The sequence below is a fragment of the Uloborus diversus genome, chromosome 2 (genome assembly GCF_026930045.1).
Source record: "Uloborus diversus isolate 005 chromosome 2, Udiv.v.3.1, whole genome shotgun sequence".
Classification (NCBI taxonomy): Eukaryota; Metazoa; Arthropoda; class Arachnida; order Araneae; family Uloboridae; genus Uloborus; species Uloborus diversus.
In genome coordinates, this window is record NC_072732.1 from 82,368,202 (window position 1) to 82,394,744 (window position 26,543).

The 26,543-nt window shown below is 31.5% G+C and overlaps 1 protein-coding gene across 1 annotated transcript in view; it reads right to left on the minus strand.

The window, feature by feature from the left end:
- LOC129217140 (long-chain-fatty-acid--CoA ligase 6-like) overlaps nucleotides 1–16,166 on the minus strand; it is a 34,795-nt gene extending 18,629 nt beyond the window's left edge. Inside the window, exons 1-13 of the mRNA XM_054851400.1 lie at nucleotides 16,005–16,166; nucleotides 15,107–15,221; nucleotides 13,565–13,632; nucleotides 13,333–13,428; nucleotides 13,161–13,260; nucleotides 11,014–11,186; nucleotides 9,478–9,510; nucleotides 8,336–8,458; nucleotides 4,339–4,416; nucleotides 4,129–4,263; nucleotides 3,854–3,936; nucleotides 962–1,112; nucleotides 227–299 (exon numbers count right to left, since the gene is read on the minus strand). Coding sequence (XP_054707375.1) covers nucleotides 227–299; nucleotides 962–1,112; nucleotides 3,854–3,936; nucleotides 4,129–4,263; nucleotides 4,339–4,416; nucleotides 8,336–8,458; nucleotides 9,478–9,510; nucleotides 11,014–11,186; nucleotides 13,161–13,260; nucleotides 13,333–13,428; nucleotides 13,565–13,632; nucleotides 15,107–15,221; nucleotides 16,005–16,151 — 1,375 coding nt within the window. The 5' untranslated portion in view covers nucleotides 16,152–16,166. The remainder of the gene's footprint in view (nucleotides 1–226; nucleotides 300–961; nucleotides 1,113–3,853; nucleotides 3,937–4,128; nucleotides 4,264–4,338; nucleotides 4,417–8,335; nucleotides 8,459–9,477; nucleotides 9,511–11,013; nucleotides 11,187–13,160; nucleotides 13,261–13,332; nucleotides 13,429–13,564; nucleotides 13,633–15,106; nucleotides 15,222–16,004) is intronic.
- Nucleotides 16,167–26,543: the final 10,377 nt, after the last annotated feature.

Consider the following 26,543-nt stretch of genomic DNA (forward strand, 5'->3'; position numbering starts at 1 on the left):
AACCTTAAGAAATAAATTTATATAGCTGCTAACTTGCTAGAAAGCCCACAAAATTCAATAAAATCTAGTATTACCAGGGCAAATATTGAATGTTGGAAGTCTAGAGTTAGGTTCTCCTCATTTTGTCAAAGTTAAAGTGCTATACTATAGTGAATTTTTTATAACATAAAAAAATGATTTTTTTTTTTTACAATAACCAATCATTGATATAATAAAAATAACTTACCAGCACTAGAATCACCTGGAGTAGTCATGGTGCACGGAGCAACACATTCAGTTTGCCCATATCCAACAACAATCTAAGAATAAAATAATGCATATATTGGTATTTTTGTAATGAAAATAAATGTCAAATCTTTTGAAGAAAAAATTATTTCTTGCATATAACTTTTTTGTGGTACTTTTTCGTAAAAGTCTCTTGGCTTCGTGACTAGTTTACTTTCTACCTGTTGAGAAACATTGTTTACATAATCAGTATGTTTGTTCTTTTTCCCAATTTAACATTTTAATGGAACTTTTAAAGTATTATTTATGACTATGTATATTTGCTTGGCTGATTATTTTACATGCAAAAGAAATATTCAAAGTTTCTTTGGTGAATTATTCTAACAGTATATTTTTCATGTTATTTAACAGCTTGTTTTTTAATTTTTACTTTAAATAGATGGGTTAAATTCGTCAGAAAATTATTTTTCATTTGAAGGAACTGTTAGTAGTTTCAAGGCTTGTTTCTATAAAATGCCATTTAGAAAAAAAGAAAAAGAAACAAAGTAAAGTATGTTGAATTGTAAAAATGAATAATTTTTTATATAGCCTTGACAAACAAGGAGGCAATAAAGAAAATTGATTGAAAAGGTTTTTTTTTTCTCTCATCTACTTTTTAAAAAAATCAGGAATTTTAGTACAAACTCAAGTCTTGCACATATGTGTGCTTTTAAAGCAATAAAAGTTTCATACTTACCACACAACCTAAAGCACATCTCAAAAAAGTCAAAATATGTCCAGCAATAGGTGCAGAGCCTACAACTATTAATCGTATGCGACCACCTAATTTATCTTGAATCGGTTTGAGAACAGTCCAGTCCCAGATGCCGTTGTTGCGAATTATGTCCCTAAATGATAAAAGTATGTTAAAAAAGAGTACAGTAAATTCCTGATTATCCGCAGAATAGGGAGACACGGCAACCGCGGATAAGCAAAGACTGCGGATAATAGGTAAAAAATGATACTAGTGAATACAATAGCTAAAAAATATGAATAATACTCTCACATACATTTAAATTATAGCTAAAAGCATTGCTACATTGCATTTACTAACATTGAATGTAAAAAATATATATATATAAAAGCTAAAGCGAACAATAACACAATCATTAGTTTAAAAACATTTAATGACTGTTAAGAAAAAAAATGTGAAAGGACCTGTGGATAATCCGAACCTGGATAAAGGGGAGTTTACTGTATTTTATATGGTTAGGTAAGTAACACAAAAAATGGTAAACTATCAAATGAGCAGAGCTGTCACTGAGTTCTGCTACAAAAAATAGTGGCTTTAGTAGTCTTAATATGAAAAATAGTCATCAGATGCAGAAAATAGTTTCTTTTAAAAAGGAAAAAAAAAACACTTACATCATAGCAATGTAATGAAGCTTCGATAAACAGACATATCTTCGATGCGTGATATGCAGTGGGACCACTCAAAACGAAGGAAGGGGGGGGGGGGGGAGGATCTATAGCAAAAGATTTTCAGAAAAGTATCCCTAAACCCTTGGGGGGGGGGGGGAGAAACCCCAAAAAGCTTTCCAGACACAAGTCCAACCCTTTGAAATGAACATGAACACTAAAGAAACAAGAAACAAGTACCGACAGATTCTGGTATAATATTCATGTTGTATGACTGTTAATAAAAAACTATAGTAAAAAACTGATCGATTGCATGAAAAGTGCAAAGAAACTCCATATTCATGATATTTTCGATTACATGGAAAATAGTGCTTGCTTTCAAAGGATGAATGTAATAAGGCTACAAAAATGAAAAAAGCAATTACAATTAACAAAAATAGTAATAGCAGAAGCGAACTTTTGTCAAAATCACAAAAACCAACCCTTTACAAAAATCCCAATTGCATGAACGAAACTTTTTGAACAAAAGTATAAACATTACTGTCTGACAATGGATTGTATAGAAAGGCAAACCTCCGATTTACAGGCCGAACAATGAACGCATCTATTAGTTTTTAGGGATGTCAGCTTTTGCAGATGCATGTTAGCCTCTAAATTCAGCAGAGTAGCATTCAAATGAGCAGATCACAAGTATCAAATTTTTACTTTACCCCCTCATTCAGATAGACTAGTCTCAACTGGAAATTTGCCAATTCCATACAACCTGTGGTTGGATAGTACACATTCCTGAATGTGACCATGTTTATTAAATTTCCTTTCTTTTTAAAATGCTTATTAAGATTAAAAAAAAAACTTTCCTAATTTTTATTAGTGAATTTTCAATTCTTTTAAAGGGGGAAAAAAAAAAAAGAGATTTTATGTAATTTAGTCTTTTCACTAAAAAGTTGCCTTTTTTTACAATTGGCCAAAAATTGCCTCCATTGCTTCAAAATAGTAGCTTTTCATTGCTTTTTTTAATTACTAGTGACAGACCTCAATGATCTAGTTCAAAACCTTTGAAGAAAAAATGCTGGAAAATAAATAAATGCAAACGGAAAAATATTAATGATGAAAACAAATTATTTGGATTCTTTTTCTGTTAAAAAGTAAATTATTCATTCAAGTTCAAGCAGGATTCAGGGAAAACAAAATTGAAAATAAATTTATACAGTCGACGCTCGATATAACGACCATCTCTGTCTCAGAGAAAAAGGTCTTTATAACGAGTGGTCGTTATAAGAGGTATAATTTAAAAAAATATACACAGTCATCATGCATGTCCCGTTGTTCCATAAAAAATGGTACTTTTTCAAACATTCCAGTTAAATGCCCAAATTATTTTTATCGCAGGAATTTTTAGAAAAATCGTGTGCAAAATACTATGACAGAACATTAAAGAAATTTTAAAGTATAAAATATAGGGAGGAAAATGTTACACACTTACAAATCTGCTACTACTACTGCTACCACTACATTTTCTGAAGATAAAACCAGAAATAGATGTTTGCCTTTTTAGCAGACGTGATTTTTGCAAAGTATTATTTTCCGTTTCAAATATAGGTGATAAATTAGTATTATTATTATTATTTTTTTTTTTTTGCTTTTCAAAGAAACATTTAAAAGTTCCTCGAGAACCACAAGTCTTAAAAACCGCTAGATTCAAACACCAAATTACCAACACATCTGACAACTCCCTTTTCTTAGGAATCTGGAAATTTCTCAATTTTTCCTCCCATTATTTTTTTTTTTGTGCTAGCTGCGGTGAATGGTAATCCCCCCCCCCCCCGCACCCCCTCTCAAAGTTGGATTTGACATTGAAAACTTCAGGCAGATGTCCGTAAACAATAATCAAGGCTATTTCTAGCTACAAATTTGTTTTATTGGGAAGAACACCAGAAACAGCGTCCGCTGAAATTGGTCGTTGTATTGAATTAGACAATACAGAAAGGTCGTTATAACGAAGGCCAATCAACGTAGTGTTCATAGGAACAAAGTTGGGACTTTTACCATTGGTCGTTATAATGGGACGGTCTTTATAATGTGTGGTCGTTATAATGAGCGTCGACTGTATTTAAAGGAATTCATTGAAAAACTTTTTTTTTAAACATCCTCATGGCAATAACTTGAAATATGGCAAACTAGTAAGATTAATAACACAGTGTATACAGATCTGTACATAAAAATTAGGTACCTTTCTAATTCAGCTTTTTTGCTTTCAATAGCCATGTTAAGCAGCATCTTTTTTATTTTACTAGAATTTGCCTCTTCTTGAATCTAATGAAGAAAAATAGAAATTTATGCTATGGATCAATAATATGAACAACCAATTTATGTTGCATACAAAATACAGGCTATTAATTTTTCACAATGGTTTGTTAAATGAAAGGTATCAAATTAAAAGTTCATCTCAGAGTTAATATTTTTAAACAGCTAGGTAATATTTACAACACAGTAATTCTTGCTTACCTTGTCATAGATTCTATTTAACAGACGAGGCACACATGGAATTACAGTTGGTCTTAAGGTCCTGAAATCCTCATTCAACTTCCTGATATCCCCTTGAAAAAATCCAACTTGTCCACCAGTCATATACAACCCTACCTAAACATTAGAATTGAAATTCAACTAAGGTATTACAAAAGAAATCTGCTTAGTATCGACAGAAAAACAACATACCTGACAGCAGCGCTCAAACATATGGGCCAATGGCAAAAATGAGAGCATTATATCATTACTGCCAGGGGCTGTTTCTCCCTAGAAAACATAGCAATCATTTTTGAAAAAGAAAATGTTTAACCACAAAAAATGATTGATCACACTTTTACAGGAATAAAAAGGGAAAATATTATAAAAGTTAGTAAACAAATTAGGAGGATATTACATTACCAGCTTAGGCTTAAATTTAGTAGAAAATAAATTTAGAGACAAGGTATCAAACAGAATTTATTTTTATCTACAGATAAATACAAATTTAGAGATCAATTGGAAGGATTAGCTAATGAGATTTGGACAGAAAAAAATGGAGTTCAGAACATTTCAGGTTCTCGTCCCCTCTCATTTGGATATGAACCAGATACTAGCTGATATGAATTTCTATTAATAAAAACATGCTCAACATTGTAAGGTCATTCTTGAATTACAATATTTTTTTCTCTGAATGTTACTTAAGCATTGTGCTTTTAAGAATAAATGAACAAATTTTTGACTTTAGGTAACAAATCATTTTTTTTTGTCTTAACAAAGATTATAAGCGACACAACGAAAAATGATTCAATAAGCAAAATTCAGTATTTTAATTATTTCTTAAATATACAATTATTTTAATCAAGATGTAAATAATAAGGAGACTGCTACGAATTATAACAGGAGAATTTTAAACATTAATTAAATGAATTATAAGTTATTGTAATTATATATACAGTCGTCCCTTGCTACTTTGCGTTTCGACTTTCGCGGCTTCTTCACTACATCGCGTTTTTTTCTAGTCTCTCGCGGTTTTCTTTAGCCTTTTTTATGCGCTCGTCTAAACTTTTTTCTACAAAAGAATAACAAAGTATATGGCTTTTAAGTAAGGTCTGCGGGGCTAGTTGTACGTGGAGGTATAAAATCGCCGAAGAAAAGTGTAGGGAATCGCTATCTCATTTTAACCGTTCAGCACTAACTGGAAAGTATAAATCACTGTATTATTACTGGGGGATAAATGCATCTGTAAATTGTGTTCAACAATGCACTAGCTTTTTAAGTTGTATACATAAATGTAGAGGAAGAACGGGGGCTCCTGCTCCTACGGTCACTAACGAGCAATTGATTCATCATCGAACAAGTTGAGGTTTTTTCATAGACTAGTAGTAGTGTGTAAGAACAGCATGTGTGTGTAGTTTATTCCCCAATAATTAACAATGTGATATCTATTACATCTAACATACCTAATTTTCTCGTATTTTGTGCAATATATTAAGTAATACAAATGCAATGCTGGCTAAGGGTGCAGTTTTATGTCTAGGGGGCTCTGACTATGATAAAAACCTATTTAAATTGCCGTAAGTAAGTTTTATGCGCTCTAAGTAGAAAAATATATACAGAATCCTACTTCGCGGAAATTCAGTTATTGCGGTAAAGTCTGGAACGAATTAACCGCGATAAACGAGGGTTGACTGTATAATTGAAATGAAATAATTATTGATCAAATGAAAATGTCTTAGTGATGCTTGTAACACAATCATCAAATCTAATATAATTACTTTTATATTTTGAGAATTATTATTTTGTTTCAAGTTGAACATTCATCAAGTATGAACATTAGGTGCTTCTTTCACTTTAACTTGCTTTTGTCAAAGATAAAAAGCATTTCTTCAAAAACTGAACTCTAAGAATATATTATTGCACTCACCAGAAAAAAAGTGAAACAACTGCTAAGAAATCAGAGTGTACAACTAGGTAAGTAAGATGCTGCAAAATAATGCTTTTTTGGAAGATTGATTTCTCATGCTCACTATTTAAATTGAAAATAAAAGTTTGAATTTCAGCAAATGATATTTGTTACATGAAAGACCAGCAGCAAGTAGTGGATAAGAATATGCCCATTATAAAATGGATAACATCACATCTCCAAGCTGGAGCTATTGAAAATATTGTCGCCTCAGAACAACAGTAAGCAGGGCAGCAGCTATACCAGCAATGGGGCCCAGTACCAATTTTAATTCCGGCCCCCATGACCCCGACCCCCCACCATTGCATATATTTGTACCGTCGTTTCATTTCCTTTCACTCACACTTCAAAATGAATAGTTTAAAATGGCATTCACATGTAATGTTGCATTGTCCAGTTGCTTCAGAATTTTTAAGTTTTAATGTAAATTTAAAAACTTTAATTTGAAATTTGTATAAAAATATATTTTTAAATACAGTAGTAAAAATTGGGCTATTTGTCATGTCTGAGATAAGTGAGGGAACATGATATAGTATGAATTTTCACTAATGTGAAGTCGGAAGGACCAAAGAAAAAAGTTTGAAGTTTGAAATAAAAAGTTCTGTATGTAAAAAATAAGCCAAACAGTGGTACTAGCATGTGTAATATAAGTCGAAATACTATTAAATTAAGTGTTGAAATTATTACCACATATACAGATTGCACTTGACTACTATAATCAATTGCCGGGAGGAATTCTTGAGTTTAGTTTAGGGTGAATATAAATTAATAATCAAGAATAACAAAAACATCATATAATGTCTCCGAACATCAGTTTTTTCATTTTATATTTAAATTAATTTCCGTACGTTTCCACTACTTTAACACACAATGAATACAGGTATACCTGTCTGGATTACAAAATGGACATTTGGTTCTTTTTTTTGTCTAACAGCATATTTTCACCCTACGTACTTTGTCGCAAACTTTTGTGTGACTGAGTTAAAATCGACTCATGCTGCAAGTTGATGCTCAATGCCAAGAATAGCTAGAGAATTTAGTCTGTTTTGTCTATTTCCTTAGCTGCTGCACGTTTCAATTTGATTTTCTACTTTACTAAATGCCCTTTTGGTTTGGGCAACCGACAATTTCATTCAAAAGTGCTATGGGAGAAAGTTCAGTAACTTCACTATACATTGAAGATTGACGAATGAATTTTTCTGAAGTGAATAATCTCATATCCAAGTAGATTATGTAAATCTGTTGCATACTTTGTTGACAGACAATCTGACATATTTTGCACTTCTTCATCATCTAAAGACATATATCTGAGTATTGACTTGAACAGGGAACAATTTCTCTTTATTTCTTCAAAACGTGCGTTGATATCACTAATAATAAAGTTCAAAACAGTAAAAATTATTTCTATTTGAAATTTATGTTTACCGGGTATGAGTTCAGTCCTTTGATGTATTGCTTCTTTTTCGACTTCTGCTCCTTCATCAAAAAATGTTTTCCTCTTCATTTTTTCTTTTTAATTTGAGAGTCTGTTCTTTCAATTCATTTACTCACCAAGACCTTCTTTCTCTGCCAAACAACTTGACTCAGTACTATTGGGAGGCTCGATGTCGAATGGCCAAAAAACCACGGACAGGCATTGAATAAACTACACTAAACTAAACTCTAAGTCCATTACTTCAGAAACTAATTTTATTTCTTGAGAATTGCAGGCCAACCATCCTTCAACTTTTGAAGGTCTTGATGGATATCATTTAGAAGATTAAGTTCTACATCCAGTGAAATTCCACGTATTTGAATAATTACTTTACGTTCGTCGATACATAACCAAAAGACTGACATAAGCATGCTCTCATAAGAATTGAAATACTTTTTTTATGCTTGTGGTTCACTGAATGCCTTCTCGATGAATTTTAAAGCAAGTTCTTTACACAAGCGATCAAGTGCTTTCAATAGTCCTCAACAGTGGAAGGAAATGGGTCAAATTATTGGAAGAACAGTTTCATGACCTTAAGGACCCCCCAAAGCTCCAGGCCCCAGTACTATAGGTCCGGTATCCCTACCCTAACAATGGCTCTGACAGTAAGGCATCTAACCCCCAGAATAAAAGTAAGATATCCTGCAGTTGCTTTGAGGTGAAAAATTAATTCATTCAGTCTGATAAGAAAAAAATCAAAAACCAATTGAAACTAATTATTAAGCCTCATTGTATTTTAATACTGATAAAAAAAAAGCTATGTTACTTACAAATTGCAGCATTGCAGAGCTGACATTTGCCATTATATTCTTGTGAGTCAACATCACACCTTTTGGATTTCCTGTAGTACCACTGGTGTAGCAAACGGTAGCTAAATCGTCTGGTTTGGGGGGCTACATATGGTTCCGGGATAAAAATATAAAGTTTTACTATGTATTTCAAGTAAAAGATTTTTAAAAAAAAATTAAAAATACTTTTGGTTAGAAAATCATGTTTTTTACACTTTTTTTAATAACAATCAAACTTCTATCAATCAAAAATTTTGAGCAAGGGAGAAAATGCTTCATGGCTGAAAGATGGTGAAAAGAATTAGTATCATTTGGTTGTTAATGCAGAAAAATTCTGAACAGAAAAGGCTATATTTGGGGCAAAAACTTAGCCTGGCAGCATTATGAACGTTTTTTTGCACCTTTTTTTTGGCAGAAACCAAATAAGCAACCAAGTTTGTACAATAAAGCTATAGTGCAACAAATGACAAAAATTCAAAACAATCAAAAATGAAAAATTTGAAATTACTGCCCTTTACCTGCACATGGCAGTATAATTGGGCATAAATGGAAATCGCTCTCAAGAGAAAAATAAGTCTATAGATTAAAAGAGTGAATAGGTATTGATATGGAACTGAAAACACATTATTTCATGCCTACAAAAATTAACTACTGCAAAAAACTTATTTACAGTTTAATAAGCATTAAACTCTTCAAAATTTATTCCAATACTAAATCTAACTTTTATTAAAAAATTTCTGTTTAACTAATTCATGTTCAAAAACTAGACACCAAAATATCTCTTGCAAGAAAACCACTTCTGTCAGAAAATTTGAGCATATATGGTTTAGCCTATTGCTGTTAGTTGAAAGGCTCTAACAAAAGATTACCTGTCAGATTTTAAAACATATGCTAATATACTCTGCCTTCAAGCTACAACTTAAAATGAAAGTTAAGAGATACAATATATTTGAATTTAAGAACAATAAAACTGCTAAATCTGAAGTGAAATTGCATAAATCACTCTACAACTTAATCTTAAATGCTTTTATCAAACTTCAAATTAATAAAAAATGTAAATGAGATTCAGTTGAAAAAATATAAAATAAGAGAGCAGTATTTATTTTTTTTTTGGAAGTACTTACAATGAGGTCTTGAGGATTAGTTTTTCCAAGTCTCTAAAATGAAAAATAAATAAATAAATAATTTTATACAGAGAGGAAAATGCTTAAAAGAAATTACTTAAAAATGGCAAAATGAAAAAGAAATAACTTCAAATGTAATTAAAAACTAAGTTTAAATCTTTGAAAATTCATAAAGGAAAAAAAAAAAGAATATATTTTTTAAATCTCTTAGGATTTTAACATGGGATAACTAAACATTAATATTATAAAGAAAAAAATCTGATGTGGGCACCACACTATTTCCTTTTACATATATTCAAGATTGCATGTTTTTTTCATAAGTAGAAAAAAACAACAACAAGAAAATACTTGAAATAATTTCTCCTCTAGTTTGTCACGAACCAATGCCAAAAAAGTGTTTTACAGAAATTATTTTTTTTCAATAATAAGAATTTTAATGTGTTTCATTTGCTAACTCTCTAAATATCGCCAAAATGAAATCAGATTCGAATTTTTTTTTTCCCGCCAGATTTGTCACCAACTTGGCGATATATAGCCAAGTGTTCGCAGAATTATAACGTGACTTGAGTTTGCATTAAAATTAATACTCATTTTCCCTCAAAAAAACTCTTTTGGAACATCCGAATGTAACCAAAAGAGGAGTTGCACAATCGAGATGAATTCGGGCTGATTTTTGAGAGCCCGGGCCCAAATACTTGTAACCTAGCCCGCCCGAGCTCAAAGGAAACTTTCTTATAACAAAAACCAAGCCTTCTACAGTGTGACGTGAACTAAATAGTGTACTTATATTGCTACTGTGGTTGGTTCATTTTTATTTTTTTATAGGTATCTCTCTGTTATTCAAAATTGAATGTTAAATATTCTTCACTAATGGAAGTTTCTAAATTTTCTTAAAATGCTCCACTTCAAACACATTACTGTATGATATATTTCAAAAAAAGGAAAAGAAAAAAAAACATACATAAGCGTTATCTTTTTTTTTGTTTTGTTACATTTTTACATTGATTGAACCAATTTAAATGTTTGTTTCTTTTTCTCACAGCATGATAATGTTTATTTGCTTTGAATTTGTTTGGAGATTGACAGTTGAGTATCTTAGCTTGAGTCTGAGCCCAAAACCTAGTTTTTGGCTCTAGAGTTCGAGCCTGCTTCGGGCTCGGGCTGAGTCCATCTCATCTCTAGTGCACAACTAGACCCCACACAGATCCTATGTGCAAAATTTCAACATTCTATGGCATGGTTTTTTAATTATGCGAGATACATACGCACATATGTATATGCAGACATCATGAGAAAACTTGTCATAATTGACTCTGGGATGGTCAAAATGGATATTTCAGGCATCCATACATTCATAGGTACATATGCACGTTCATATAATGCATTCTTCTTTCTTTAAATCTCTTTTAAAGCCTTAAATATGAAGGGGGGGGGGGAACAAGAGTCCCCCCCTGATGGTTAGGTTTTAATTTTATATATACCAGTACAATTGTACATGTACCTATTTTTCAATTACAAATATTTGATTCAACATACCTCTATTTCTGTAAATGAAAGAATTTCAATACCAAGCTCTTTTGCCTTTTGTTTAGCAGTTTCAGAGATTGGATCAACTTGAACAATCAGTTTTAATGTAGGCATTTCATGTAAATCATTCATTAGTGCCACAGAACGTTCTTCTTTGTCACAAACAACAGCCATAATTTCAGCTAAATATTTAAAAAAAAGAAACTTTTAAATATGCACCTCACCAACACATGCTACCAATTTAATTTTCGACAAGATTTTTCTGCACAGATTACAAAGTTCTATTTTGATTAATTTTTTTTTCTAAAATAGTAGAAATAGAAAAAAAGAGGCAACAGAAATTGTTATAAAAGTAAAATATACACCGAGACATACACAATGAATTTTGAAAAAAGTGGCCACCTTTATTTTGAAAAATATTTTTTCTGCCAATTAATTGGCAGTACTTGGTTGATTATAAATAATCGCCAAATTGGCCGATTAATCAGCGCATCTCTAATACATGGTTATCCTGAATTATCTGGTATATCTCCACTCTGGAGAGTCCTAATTTAATGTCAAGTTTAATGAAAAAAAAAAAGAATGTAGTGAAATTTTAAGGCAAATCTTTCAAATGTCTAACTTTTTTAATTTCTTTCTTGTACATGAATAACTAATTTTGTGGAAGCATAGAAAATTTGCTAATACTGTCCTTAGTGATATAAAGAGAGATGGATTTAAAAAAATTCTATTGTGAATACTACTATTCATTGTTTGTTTCACTTATTGTTAAAGTATAAATGTTCAATTTTACAATTACAGAGTACATTTTTTTTTTTTTTTTTTTTGACAATAGCGCATTAAATACATAAAACATCACCTGCCCATTATAAATATACTGAAAAAATTGAGAAACAGATCGGACCTTTTGATTAAAATGAGAACTGCTTTGTATAAACTATTGTACTATATTAAAATTTATTTTTAGAATGGCTTACTAAAAAGAAATAAAATATTTCATTTTAGTTAAAACACAAACTAATTTTAAGTCAAATTATCAAGCTAAACAGAATGAAAACTTTTTGCTGCTATAAACAACTTGCTTTGTAATAATTTAATCAATTTTACAAAAAAATTTTGGTAAAATTTTCTGTAGATTATTTCTTTCAAGGATTCCGAATTGTTCTGTCCGTTTTTTGACAAACTTATTTAAAAGTAAAATATTCTTTAAACATTAAAACAAAAACTTTATTAATGTTCCTTCCTTTTCATTGTTTATGTAAGGTGGTTAAATAATTATTTAAAAGGAAAAAATGGCGCAAATCGGTTCATTTAACAAAGTTTGTTGTGAAATCAAGATGCATTTTTGTGTGAACCCAAGAAGGATACAAGGAATACACTGCCAACTCGGTCATTCCAGCCGAGGACAGCAGTTTCGTCCTTATTACTACTCATCAGCCCGGCTTAGGAAGTGATGGAGCTGGAGTTTTATTTTAACATTGGGGTTGTTTCATATTAATGAACTCCTCGGTATCTTGAGCAAAGCAGATTCCCCTAACCAGATTATCATGCCATCTACGCTCCTGTCAAACGGTAAGGAGGAATGAGAGCTAATAGACTGTATATTCTCCCTCAGCAGTCATTCCACCTTCCTTATAGTTCACTGTTGTCATTATTTTAATGGAAATTAAACTCTAAATTGAAATTGTTCTCAAAAAGTTCTCATTTATATGGTAGGGTCGCATAACCTTTTTTTTTCTTCGTCATCCCCAAGAATGAACTAATATTTGAGTTAGCCAAGCAACGTCACACTACAATTAGTGGTTAAAATAAAATGTATCTGAATCACTTTTGCAACATTAGTTTGTAAGATTCTGAAGCAAAAAGTCATGTGCTGAACTATTTTACAAATGAAAATGTACATAGCTGCAGCATGCCACTAAATACTGCACACATCAATAAAATAACTAACCATTTAAACAGAAATTGAAATTATACTGTATTTCAAATTTTATTTTAAAACTAAGTCTAAAAAAAGAGAAGCATGCATTATTCAATGTGAAATATTAATAAAATGAAACTTTCCTGAAGTTTTCAAATAAACATTGAAAGTATAATTGAATTTCATAGTTTTCAAAGCAAAATACAGGGACATAAGTATGAAAAATGCAAGTTACCTTCATTTACGATTAGTGTAAATGCCTTTGGTCCAAGAGTATCATAAATAGGAACAATGATCATAGATCGTCCATAGCACCCATGCTCGGCCAAAACACACTACAAAAATTGAATAGATTTAACGTGCATTTTCTTTAAATACTGATTTAAGAAAAACACAAAATTACTCACCTCTACAATATTTGCAGAATATATTCCAACAAAACTTTTTGGCTTAATTTTCTTAAACATTAAACCTGCACCAAAATTTTTTGATCTCTCCACAACCTGAAAATAAAAACAAAATGCTAGTTCTACTAACTGAATATTTGAATGAAACTGCTTTAAGATTTTTCGCGAAACTGCACTTGGCTTTTTTTTTTAAGGAAAATTTAATTTAGTAATTTATATATAGTTGGCATACCTCTTTGTATCGAAGCCATTGATATTCTTCACTTCCTTTTTCACGCCAACCAAGGCAAGGTCCATTACCTTTTAAAAATTTAATTAAAAAAAAATTATATAACTTAAGAATTGGTTGAAAATTTAATAAATATTCTTACAAGCCAGTTAAGTTTAAAGTTTCGCATATTACATGGAATTCGGATTTTAATTTAAAAAAAAGAAAGTTTAGGTTCTACTGAGTGGAATTAGACGTTGCACTAGCCCTCAATCTAAAATTCAGTTCCTCTATCTCAGTAACTGTTCACTAGGCAAAATGCTAAACACAGTCCATTAAGACAATAGAATACATATACACGCATTATCCAGTCTCCCTCTATAATGAACACCCCCCATAATCTGAACACTTTTGTTTTTTCCCATGAATATTCAAAACAAAGATCACTGTAGATCATTTTTGCTCTTGTCTTCCAATAAGCACTTAGCAACAAACACATAAATTATATTTATTTGATACAAATACATGCCTAACATGAAAGTGTATTTCTCTAATACAACATTTTCTTTCGCAATTTATTTCAAAACAGTAAATTAACTGTTTAAGCTTCCTACTCTGTTTTAATCTCTACAACTCTAGTTTTAATCTGCACAAAACTAGAAATAACATAATACATAACTAATATTTCACGAAGTTCATATTTGAGGCAGTGAGAAGAAAAGGGATGCAAGTGGACTTTCTAACATTTTTGGTGAAATGCAGTTCAGACCCTAGGTCAGCTTTTATTGAAATTTTTTTTTCTTAATCCTGCTGTACAGCAACACTTATTAGAGCTAATAGTACCATCTCTTGTCCCATAACAGAGAAGGAGTTCCTCTAACATTTGCACTTGGTTATTTCGAAATTTTCAGCTCTCTGGCCTTACATTCCTTTTATTTTCACTGTCTCATTTGTAAATAATTTAAGTCAAAATCACCTTCATACATTCCTTTTATTTTCACTGTCTCATTTGTAAATAATTTAAGTCAAAATCACCTTCAAACTTTAAAGAAATAATTTAAAGGAATGCATGCAGTGTTAGAAATAAGAATTAAAATTATACCTCCCAATATTGCCCGTGATAAGTTTTTGACGCGTTAAATATAAAATTCTTGGTGCCATCTTTAATAAATGAAACATGCACAAGATTGTAAAAATCCATGAATAGAAGTTATGTACACATGCACTAAAAAATTTTCAAGATTAAAGAATAATTCATTTTTCTTCTATAGCATCCAATAAGTTATGTTGCAATGAGTTTGGAAAAGATATTTGATATCATGAAATATTTCAGGGGACAAATTATGTGCCTATGTTTTGGAATCAATGAGTCACTATCAAAAGTCGCAAAATACGCTAAATGACTGCTTATTTCTAACACTGCTGGTTGCAAAATGCTAAAAAAAAAGTACAAGCCTAACATTCTTAGTCACTGAAGCCACTTCTACCCAAAATATTCATGTACAAAGTGTTATGATCCCATTAGACTTAAAAAACAGGCAGAGAAGTTTAAAAAAAAACAATTACCAGAAACTCTTAATCCTCTAAGCATACATTCATACAATGTTTGAGCATCTTCATACAAATACGAAACATGAGGTGCTTTTGGTGTTAAATGAGATATTCTAACATGCTCAGAGCCCTGAGAAAATAAAATATTAAAATACAATATCAATCAAGTGTAATACCAGAAAAGACATATGAAACATGCATATTAAATGTTAACTTTATAAAGAAACACGAATTTTTACATTTATCTGGAAAATTAAAAAACATAAGAATTACTTCTCATTGTGAACATAATTTTTGAAAACAGGAAAATATTGCATTTCTTTATTTTTATTACATTTCAAACTGATTAGAGCAAAAGCCTTGATGTAAAAACTTTAAAAAAGGAAAAAAAAAAAAAAAAACAAGATTTTTTACTAGAGTGCAATAATTTCAGGGTTGATCCAGATTGTTATTTATCTTTTTTTTTTTTCATATTTTGTGAAAAAAAATATTTTTTGTGAACTTTTTTATTTTTGTGAAAAAAATGATCTATTTTTTATCATATTTTCTTTCATTTATTTTTTGTGACAAAAATCCTGTTATAAGAGCATGAGCATGTTTAGCTATCAAAAATCTAATCTGAAATCCCTTTGTCCTAAAGGTTTTGACAACAGTTTGACAAAGGTTTGATGTTTTGATTTCAGTCTAATTGGCTTAAAAAGAGATGAGAAAACAGTATTTACAAATGAAAATTTGTGAAAGGGCCGCTTTTACAGTCTAGAATTTTGTGAAAGACCGCTTTTTTGGTATAGAACATTGTGATGGGGTGGCAAAATGACCCCAATTGGTGCTTGAATCACACCCTGAAATTGTAGTGCAGAGAAAGTAAGATGGATTAGTAAAAAAATGAAATTCCAAAGCAAACCATATTTACCGGTATTTCTTCTGACTGATGATTGAGATCAAAATTCCTTTTGAGTTTTGGAGGTGGACGTGTAGCAATATATACTGCTGCAGTTGCAACTGCTCCGGTTACAGCAGCTGCAATCGATCCACAAATATACTGAAGAGAGCTGTCCATTTTATTCCTAGTTATTTCAATCTAAATGAAGAAAACAAAAAAATAAGCAACAATTAAATAAGAAATACCTAGACTTTTTTTTAATGACTAGTCATTCATTTCACTTTAACAGCCAAAAATTGACATACTAAGAGTAGTTTTTAATAATAGGTATGTCACAGCATTCTTAATCTTTGATTATATTTCACTTTATTTATTGATGCCATGCTTGGTCAAAGTAACATAGAAACTATTTATTTGGCAACACTATACACATTACTTTCTTTTTAAAATACTTTTAAACAAAATAAACATTGAAACAATACTGAAAACTGAATTAAAATGAAAAATAATCTGCTAAAATAATAAACTAAACTATTAAAAGTAAAATGAACCAAATGAAAAACAAACTATTAAAAATATGAAAAATCTCATTCAAGTAACAACTAGCTTTTATTTACAATTTTCGGCTGCAGCAATATTTCAAATATGATGTTAGTATTTGTTTCAGTTACAACATTGAATCCTTATCTCAACACTACGCAGAATTAAAAGTACTTTGTTAAAAGTGTATTAATAATTATTTTTTAGCTGTTAACTTCAAAACTATTTATTAATAATAATTTCAAAGTTGAATATCTAAATCAACTTTAAATTCTCTATTAACACGTAAAACAATCTTCTAAAATGATCAGCCAAATAAATGCATTAGATGATTCCACCGTAACGTGTCTGAAATTTTCACACTATTTTTTCTTTTCAAAGTTCTTTTTCATTAGTTTAGCATCAAAAAAAAAAAAAAAAATCAAGCATTGGCAAATGTTATCTTATTTTAGATACTCTTATAAAACAATTACATGCACAATATAATTATTCTCAGCCTTTTATAATTAACTATTAATTTTATAAAACATGTAATGTGTGTGACAGCTGAAATCCCGCATTGTCACACATGTTACCAGTTTTATAAACATTAATATAATCAACTATAAAAAACTCAGTTTTAGAAGAGTATAAGATAATATTACTGATGCTTGATTATTATTTTTATTTATTTATTTATTTTTTTGATGCTGAACTAATGAAAAATAATTTGAAAAGAAAAAATAGTGTGAAAATCTCACACGTTACTATGGAAGCCCCATATATTGAGTCACAAAAAAAGCTACAAGATCCATTAAAATTTTAAACTTAAAAAAGAGAATGCTCCCCCTTCCCCCCAACAATAACGTAATTCTTCAATTTTTACAAAGACAAAAAGTTAAGTCACTAAGCCAAGTAAGTTTACTCATAACAAAAAAGTACCATACCTAGTTAGCCCAAGTATTTTTTAAGAAAAAATGCAATGAAACATTGAATCAAAGGGGAAGGCTTGAAGAAATGAGCTTGAACACATTCTTCAATAATCAATGAAGGGCAATTCCGTGGTGTCGGACGTAAAAAACGAAGAAAAATTTCTCAGTTTTAATTCAGTTAAAAAATTTTAAAGAGTTGGTGTCGGACGTAAACACACAAATAGTAAAATTGATGGTTCACTTAAAAATTATTAAAAGTCTGTGAATTGACTTACATTTTAATTTTAAAAACAGCATAATTCTAAAATATACTTATGATTGAAGCATATTTCACAGTTTTCAAATGATTTTATAAAGAATAAAAATATTTAAAAAATATTTTTAACTTGGTGTTGGACGTAAATTGTTCACATTGGACGTAAACTATTGCTCTTAAATGTCAATACATGACAATGATTACAGTTAAATATATAAATTATAGGTTACATATACTGAAACAAAATTTACCACTTAAATTCAAAAGTAGGGTTGATTGGGGGAAGTGGGACACTGGGGTAAGTGGCTCACCCCCAAAAATCGACCGAATTTTACTTTGATCATGTCGCGGTTCATCACAATGATTAGTTTTGCATACATTTGGGTTACGTGGAATTTTTTTTTTACGTCAGAGAACTTAGTCAAAAAAAAAAAAAAAAATTCTGAAAAATATTTTTTGGCGAGTTTAAGCAGCATTTTTCAAAGAAGTATTTCCCGGTTAACATTTACTTTTTTATGATCATTAAACATTCATGTACAGTTTAACTTAAAAAGCATACTGCAATCAGAATTTGAGTAAAATATTATTAGTCTACAAACTGTTTTAGAGGAGAGGCCCCACTTACCCCGTAAAATTTCGCTATAAGAGGTCCCCACACTATGGGGTAAGTGGTTCCCACCATAACAGTGAGAATTTGAAAATCAAAAGCAATTCTGATGAAATATTTGTATTAGTGAAATACAGGACAACTATGATGACTTAGTAAGAATTGATAGTTCAGCTACAAAAGCTGGTGATTAGTTATTTGTGAAACTTACCTGAAAGAAAACCATCAAGATTTATACGGGTTGCATGTTAATAATGGTTCTTTCTTAGCCAACTTTACATAGACACAGTCATTTAGTGTTTCCAATTTCTTTTTCCACTTATAGTTTTGGCAAATTTGCCAAAATTGATCTTACTCAACTGTATTACGTTCATTCAACACACCTTTTCTGAAAAGGGGTCCTACTTACCCCTGTTAACCCTAAATGTATGTACAATAAATTCACTAAGTTGTTTTTGAAGCATGTTTCACTTTAACTTTGAAATTAACGCCAAAAAAAAGAGAAACACAGTTGAAAACATGTGTTGTTTAAAGGAATGTAACAGTGTCAGACGTAAATGGTGTCAGACATAAAAAATTTTTACTTCCAACACCTAGATTTTAGTAAAAAATATTCACTTGTTACAAAATGAAAATAGGTTACATCAAAGAGATTGAAATTCTTACTTTGACCCAAAAATACATGTATGTAGCTTTAAAATTATTGACTCAGCATAATTAACTGCACATTTTGGTGTCGGACGTAAAACACTTAATGTAGCCAGGAAGAATTCTTTTATAAATCAAAATGAATTATATTTCGACACATTTTTGCAACATCACCAGCAACACATTATATCTTTAAATGGTTATTAATCTCAATTTATAATATTAATATGCATTTTTTGGAAAAAACAGAATTTCTTCGAGAGTCACCAAATATGGTTTGAAAATACTCAAGATGTTGACCTAGGTTTAACCTCTTTTAACTTATTTATAACTGAAGTGACCAAAATTTAGACAGGCATTTCAAAATACACAACTCTTTACCTTAAAAATGACACCTCATTTGTTTAGAAATTTTAATTTTGAAAATTTGATCATCTGGTTGACCTTATCATGGATTTGCCCTGAAAATTTAATGGAGAACTTTCATTCTATATTGAGATGAGTTAAAAATTCAAAGATGTACTTGAAATAAAATTAGTAACATATTTTAAAATATTGCACCAACAAATAAATAAAAGCAAGTGTACATTCACAAAAGAACTTTAAAAAAATCTCGTTTCTGCTTGAAATTTAAAAAAAAAAAAAAAAATGCTAAAATATATTTAAAAGAAATAAGCATTCTTTTTTACAATGCATGTTTAAAAAAAATATTTAAAAAAAAAGGCCATACACTTACATGGCTCCAATTTTTAACTTAAAAAAAAATAAACAAATATAAAAAATTCTAAACAATTTTGTAAGTGTGACATTAATTTTCCACACAAATCATTTTCGGCGATTTGCATTGTTTAAAGAAGCTGAGAAGATATTATTTTGAAGTGAAGGGTAAAAGTTAATTGCATTTGTTAGAAGTCCAAAATGAAATGAATGACATTGAATAAAGAAGTCAGGTATTTTTTTCTTTAGCAGCAAGTTTCATTCACGCTATGCAAAAAAATTACATTAATGTGTAAGATATTTAACAATAACTTCTGGAGAGCACACGTTTAAGTTGCTCAGCTGATAATGGACTGAACACCTGTACAATAATGAAAACATAAAGCCCAATACATTATACAAGCAGTGGCTATACAATTTCTTTTGAACCTTTACAATTTTAAGTAAGAAAAACAACCATGAATGACAAATATTAAATTGAAAGGAAGCAACTATATATATTGCTACTAAAATAAAAAGAAAAAAAAAGTAGTTCAATTTAGTGGGGCACAAATGTCTTTACTCACGTACACTTTTTTAAATTTTTATAATTCAGAACACACAATGACAGCTTCACACATCATTCTTTATCCAACCGGCATTTTATGTTGCGGAGCGGATTCAACTATGATTGGTTACCTTTAATTGTTCCGAAATCATGCTGTTACAGTTACGATTAACTTGTTGCAGCAAATAGGGAGCAAAGCGTTAAAAGTATGATGTATTAGGGTGGTCACAAAAATCGATTTTCGAATTTCTTCCGCGGCACCCCCCTAAAATGAGCCACTGGAGTAGAAAACATGATTTGCAAAGTTTTAGCTTAAACCGATAATATTAACACGTGCCGCAAAGAGGCTAAAGTTACGAAAAACAGCGATTTTTAGCAAAAAACGTAGTTTTTCCTCTTAAAAACCTAAACTTTTCATCCTAGAAACTTCGTTCTGGTCTCATTTTATAGAAAATTTTATTTTCGTGTTAGAATGCTTTATCCATTTTTAAAATCAAAGTTACAGAAGGGTACTTGGCATTATTCAGGTCAGGTCATGGAAGAATCATCAGTAAGGAATTTACACAGGTCCGTGTCCAGGATTTCATAAAGGGAGGGGTTTTGACTTCAATATTTTTCATTCTTAGCTTCATTGATAGGAAAACACAACAGAGTGTCAAATAATTTCTGTTTAATGGTCACAATGAGGGGAGTAGCGAGAGGGGAGGGCGCACCAAGAAGACTTGTTTTTAAGTAATATTACCAATTCAATTACAGTATTTTATACACCAGTAGAACCTCGTTTTTCCGACCCCCGTTTATCCGAATCAAATTTGTAGATTTAAAAAAATATATTTACTTAAATAATTATTTAAAATTATGATTGCAAGAACGGAACTATTAAATATGCCAATTATTTGGTTTTTGTTTTGATTAAACACAACTCCTGCATAGAACGTACAATAACCCCAGGTAGCACAACATACCGATCGACATAGAAAAATTTGCAGCAAAAATATAGATCTACATTTTTCCCCGGCGTCGATCTTCCGGAAAACGTAACACTTTTTGAAAATAGATCTATATTAGTCCTGAATGTAGATCTAGATTTTTTTCTTACGTCGATCTGTTTAAGAAAACCGCTTTTTCCCGACATAGATCTATATTAATCTTGAATATAGATCTAGATTTTTTTCCTAACGTCGATCTGTGTAAAAAATAGTTTCCTTTTCGACATAGATCTATATTAGTCCTGAATAGAGATCTAGATTTTTCCCCGACGTCGACCTTCCGGAAAACGTAACACTTTTTGAAAATAGATCTATATTAGTCTTGAATGTAGATCTAGATTCTTTTCTTACGTCGATCTGTATAAGAAAACCACTTTTTCCCGACTTTTAATATTCGTCTTCTTCTCACCTTCTCCGAAATTCAGCCGGACATGTTTTATGTTCGTGCATAATTTCGGATGCATCATTAGGGTGGTCACAAGGTACATGGGGAAAAACTTTTTTCAACTAATCTTTTGCGGCAACCCCCTAAAATGTGCCAATAGACCAGAAAATGTGATTTGCAAAGTTTCAAATCATTTCGATGATAGTAACACGTGCCGCAAAGAGGCTAAAGTTACGAAAAATAGCAATTTTTAGCGAAAAATCGTGGTTTTTCATCTGTAAAACGAAAACTATTCATTCTAGAAACTTCGTTTTGGTCTCATTTTATAAGGAATTTTATTCTCTTTAAGTCTAATTTCATTTAAACTCTTGTAAAAATTGATTGAACATTATTCTGGACTCTCCAAGTCAGGTCGTAGCTCATATCCTCAAAATCGCGTAAAAAGAATGAATCGTTAAAAAATAAATTGTATTAGTTCTTTTAGTTAAAGGTTGTAATCCCCTTACAATGGTAAGTAATGAGAGCAAAAACAACAATATTATCAGAAATGTATACAGTGAAACCCCGTTACAGAGAATACCGATACAATGTAATATCCGATTTAACGAAAAAAATTTTCAGCCCTGATTTAATTTCCATTATGTTGCTTGAATTTCATTACTACTAAAACCACATTACAACTAAAATTTCCGGTAATCCGAAGTTCGTTGTAACAGGATTTCACTGTACTATAGTTGTGTCTCTAAAACTCAAAGCTAAAACAAACAACTGCGTGTAAATCTTTTGAAATTAGCTATAGAGGCCATATATACGGAACGTTGATTTATTCCTCGGTGGTCAGAGCTAAGCAATAGCTTAAAAATCCCAGTCTTGTAAGGACTTTCGACCCCCTAGAGCCCTAGAGGAAGGAAAAACTACGATTCCCAGGAGAGTGGTCTGTGTTCTTAGACGGGAACTTGTTAGGGCTTCTTCAGTGCAAAACTGCGTTTTGTGAGTACAGTTGTTACAGAAAAAGTTTTTGGATTTAACAATTCTCTACCACATCTTAGAAGTTGGTTTAAAAGAAGATTTGATTTGCAAATTAGGTACGTCCACTAGTCCTCAATCAGATATTTTTCAAGAACTTAAGGATGAATGGTATAGATATGAAGCAATCGAAATTAAGTATAGAAGATTAAAAACAAAATAAGCAATCCAGGTGAAATTTCAAGCTTTCGTTTTCTTTATCTTTACTAATAATAAAGCTCAATGTCTGGATGTCTAGATGTCCGGATGTCTGTGACGCGCATAGCGCCTAGACCATTCGGCCGATTTTCATGAAGTTTGGCACAAAGTTAGTTTGTAGCATGGGGGTGTGCACCTCGAAGCGATTTTTCGAAAATTCCATGTGGTTCTTTTTCTGTTCCAATTTTAAGAACAAAACTATGATAAATTACGAAATTATCATAACGTGGAACCGTAACATGGGCACAAGCCAATTGGCGAGATACGAAATTATCATAACGCGGTGAACTGTAACGTGGGTACAAGCCAATTGGCGAGAAAATTCACCATACATTTGTAAATATACAGGCTAACCAAAAGACCTTTTAATTTTTCTATTACGGGCAAAGCCGTGCGGGTGCCACTAGTGAGAAATAAAATCAGTAGTAGCCTAGGGATGACTACAAGAAATTCATTCAACTTTGATTAACTTATTTAGGGAGTCTTTTTCCAAACAACGTTACTTTTTGAGTACCTCGAGCTATTCATCGCACCAGATGGATGACAAAGGCCATATGAGATAGTGAGAAGCAAAGGGTGTATGTGGACTTTTTAATTTGCCTTATGAAACGCGTTTATAGTTCAGATCCTAGCTAGGCTTTCATTGAACTATTTTTCTAAATCATGCTATATAACAGCCCCTACCAGAGCTACTAGCACTATCACTAGTATCTATGCCCCTAAGCAGAGTAGACGTTCCCCTATTATTTGTTATGATTATCTCCAAAATTTTAAGTCTGTCAATTATTTTCCTTTGCTTCTCACTGCTTCATATATTCTTTAAAAATTTTTCTTTTCATTGGTCAACTTTCCTTAATCGGTTAAAAGGTATTAAAGATATTTAGTTGTTTATCATCGATATTTACGGAAAAGTATGGTTTATTGTCTGCGATCCAGCTTTGGCCCCCAAACAAGATCTAGAGTTAATAAAATCCTTGGTTCAATACTAGAGCATTTATAAAGACGATGTAGGCACAGAACTACATAAAATAATTAGCCATCTGTGGCCCTGAACTCAGAGAAGGCTACCTTTCCTTTTTTTTTTTTTTTTTTGATGACACTTAAAAAAATAAAAATAAAAAAAAATTAAACTAAAAAATAAAAAGATCAAAACAAGGGAGGCTGCAAAATTAAAATCCGAAGTAGGATATAATGTAAATGATTGTGATGGTAGGGATACAAAAGCACAGCTCAATCTGAAAGAAGTTTAGTTTATTGGACAAAGATGTAGATTTTTTCATTTCTCTTCCAACTATTTAAGAGATTCAATTTTTTTTAAAGAGATTCGAAATCGATACAAAGTTTTTAAATACTGATCTTGATTAATAATGTAGAAACCAATGTTATGTTAAAACTAAAAAGATAGTGAACAGTTTAAGGGTTGTCAATGTCCCAGCTGAAAGAGGTATAAAACTAATTTCTAACTAATGACAGTTTCTATTACAAGCTATGTCTGAATGCAGGCACATTTTTCCACATCAAACAAAATCTATCATATCGAAGCCATTACCACTTTAACTTGTTAATGAAAAGTAACAACGTAATGATGTAATGTCTTTTCAGTGTATGTCATTTAACAGTGTAAGTAATAAAATGCAGTAGATTTTTGTAGTTTAAACTCTTTGCTTTCTATTCTAAACAGCTTAGTTCCTTTATTTTAAATCAGCAATTTGTTGCATTTAATTTTTAAAATACCTCCAAATGAAGCCTTTTTAAAGGATGAGTTAAAATTAACAAGGAGCAAATAAATGTAATTGATTATTGTAATGCTTTTAGGTCTTTGCGTGAAAATAAAAATTCCTTATTGATGATTCTTCCATGACCTGACCTGAATAATGCCAAGTACCCTTCTGTAACTTTGATTTTAAAAATGGATAAAGCATTCTAACACAAAAATAAAATTTTCTATAAAATGAGACCAGAACGAAGTTTCTAGGATGAAAAGTTTAGGTTTTTAAGAGGAAAAACTACGTTTTTTGCTAAAAATCGCTGTTTTTCGTAACTTTAGCTTCTTTGCGGCACGTGTTAATATTATCGGTTTAAGCTAAAACTTTGCAAATCACATTTTCTGGTCTATTGGCACATTTTAGGGGGTTGCCGCAAAAGATTAGTTGAAAAAAGTTTTTCCCCATGTACCTTGTGACCACCCTAATGATGCATCCGAAATTAAACTCGAACATAAAACATGTCTGGCTGAATTTCGGAGAAGGGGAGAAGAAGACGAATATTAAAGCATTAGCAATTCAGTATGAGCGAAAAAGATGGACCTAATTTTAAAAAGTCATCATATTTTCGAAAGTACTGTAGCAAGTGAATTTAACAAAGGTGCCGATCCAGCACCTTTTAAACCTAGACTCATTCCAGATGGTGCTGGCCCAATTTCCTACTCCTCCCAATCTCCAAAGGTGATGGTGCACCTTCCGCAAATCCCATGCAGTATATACCCCCCCCCCCCCCATTACCGAAAGCCCCTCTCCTTCAAAAAAGACCAAAAAGCTCAAAACAACCCCCTAAAAAATTCAATCTTAAATGACTCAGTCTGAATTATACCCCCTCCCCCTCTTCTCATGCGCACCCATTGGAGAATCCAGAGGAAGAAAGGGATAGCACAGGGCAACTGCCCCCCCCCCAACCAACAAAATAGAAAATATATTTTTTTTAAGGATAAAAGGAACATCAAAAAATAATTAAATAATAATTTTTAAATATATATAAAGGTGACGGTGTTTGTTTGTTTGTACCCGATGGCCAGAAGACCCCAAAGCACTCACAGCCCTAAAACTTGGCACAAAAATTCGAACGTACCCGGGGGTACAAACGTACCTCGAACCCGAAATTCTAAATTTCGAGTTAGTTTTTTTCTAATTAACTAATTATGCTAAATATTGCAACATTAGGAGGTAAAAATCCCCCACCCTCTAGCATTATATATCGTTGGAAAGGGTTTTCCTTTCCAAACAAGATGATGTTTGTTCCATTTCTCTCGATTAGTTAGAACAGGAGATATAAGCTATTCTAATTGAGCCACTTTTCAAAGCGTCTCTTTCGAGAAAAAGCTATAGCACTAGGTGCATTTTCAACTATAACACAAGGTCCATTTTCCAGGAAATTTTCAATTATGTACTTTTTTAAAAACATTTTGTGGAAAGTTGTCATTTCTTATGAATGTTTTACTATTATTACTTTAGGTTAAATTCATTGTGCGTGTGTTAATTGATTTTCTCTTTAATTTGAAAGTCGCTTGGCGAATTTGGCGATGAATTATGGAGTTGTGGAACTATTTTACATTTGAAAGTTACTTTTAATGTAATTTTTGAGCAATCACGATTGCTTATTGTTCTCACTTGACTGTTTTTGGCGTGCTATCATTTTATTTCCCCACCAGCACCCTCTGCCAGCACCACCGCCGCGTCGACCGGCCTCACAATGCTGCTCCTCTTGCAAAAACCGTCTCCAGGTTGCGTCCATATCCTACACACACACACGCGCATACAAATTCACACACTCATGCCTGCACACAGACACAAACACACACTCCTACACACACACACACTCACGCCTGCTCACAGACACAAACACTTATGCCTACATACACACACACACGAACGCCTACACACACGCGCGTACACACACAGCACTGCATACACAATACGCACACACATGAATACATACACACACACGCACCCACATGCGCCTACACAAAAAC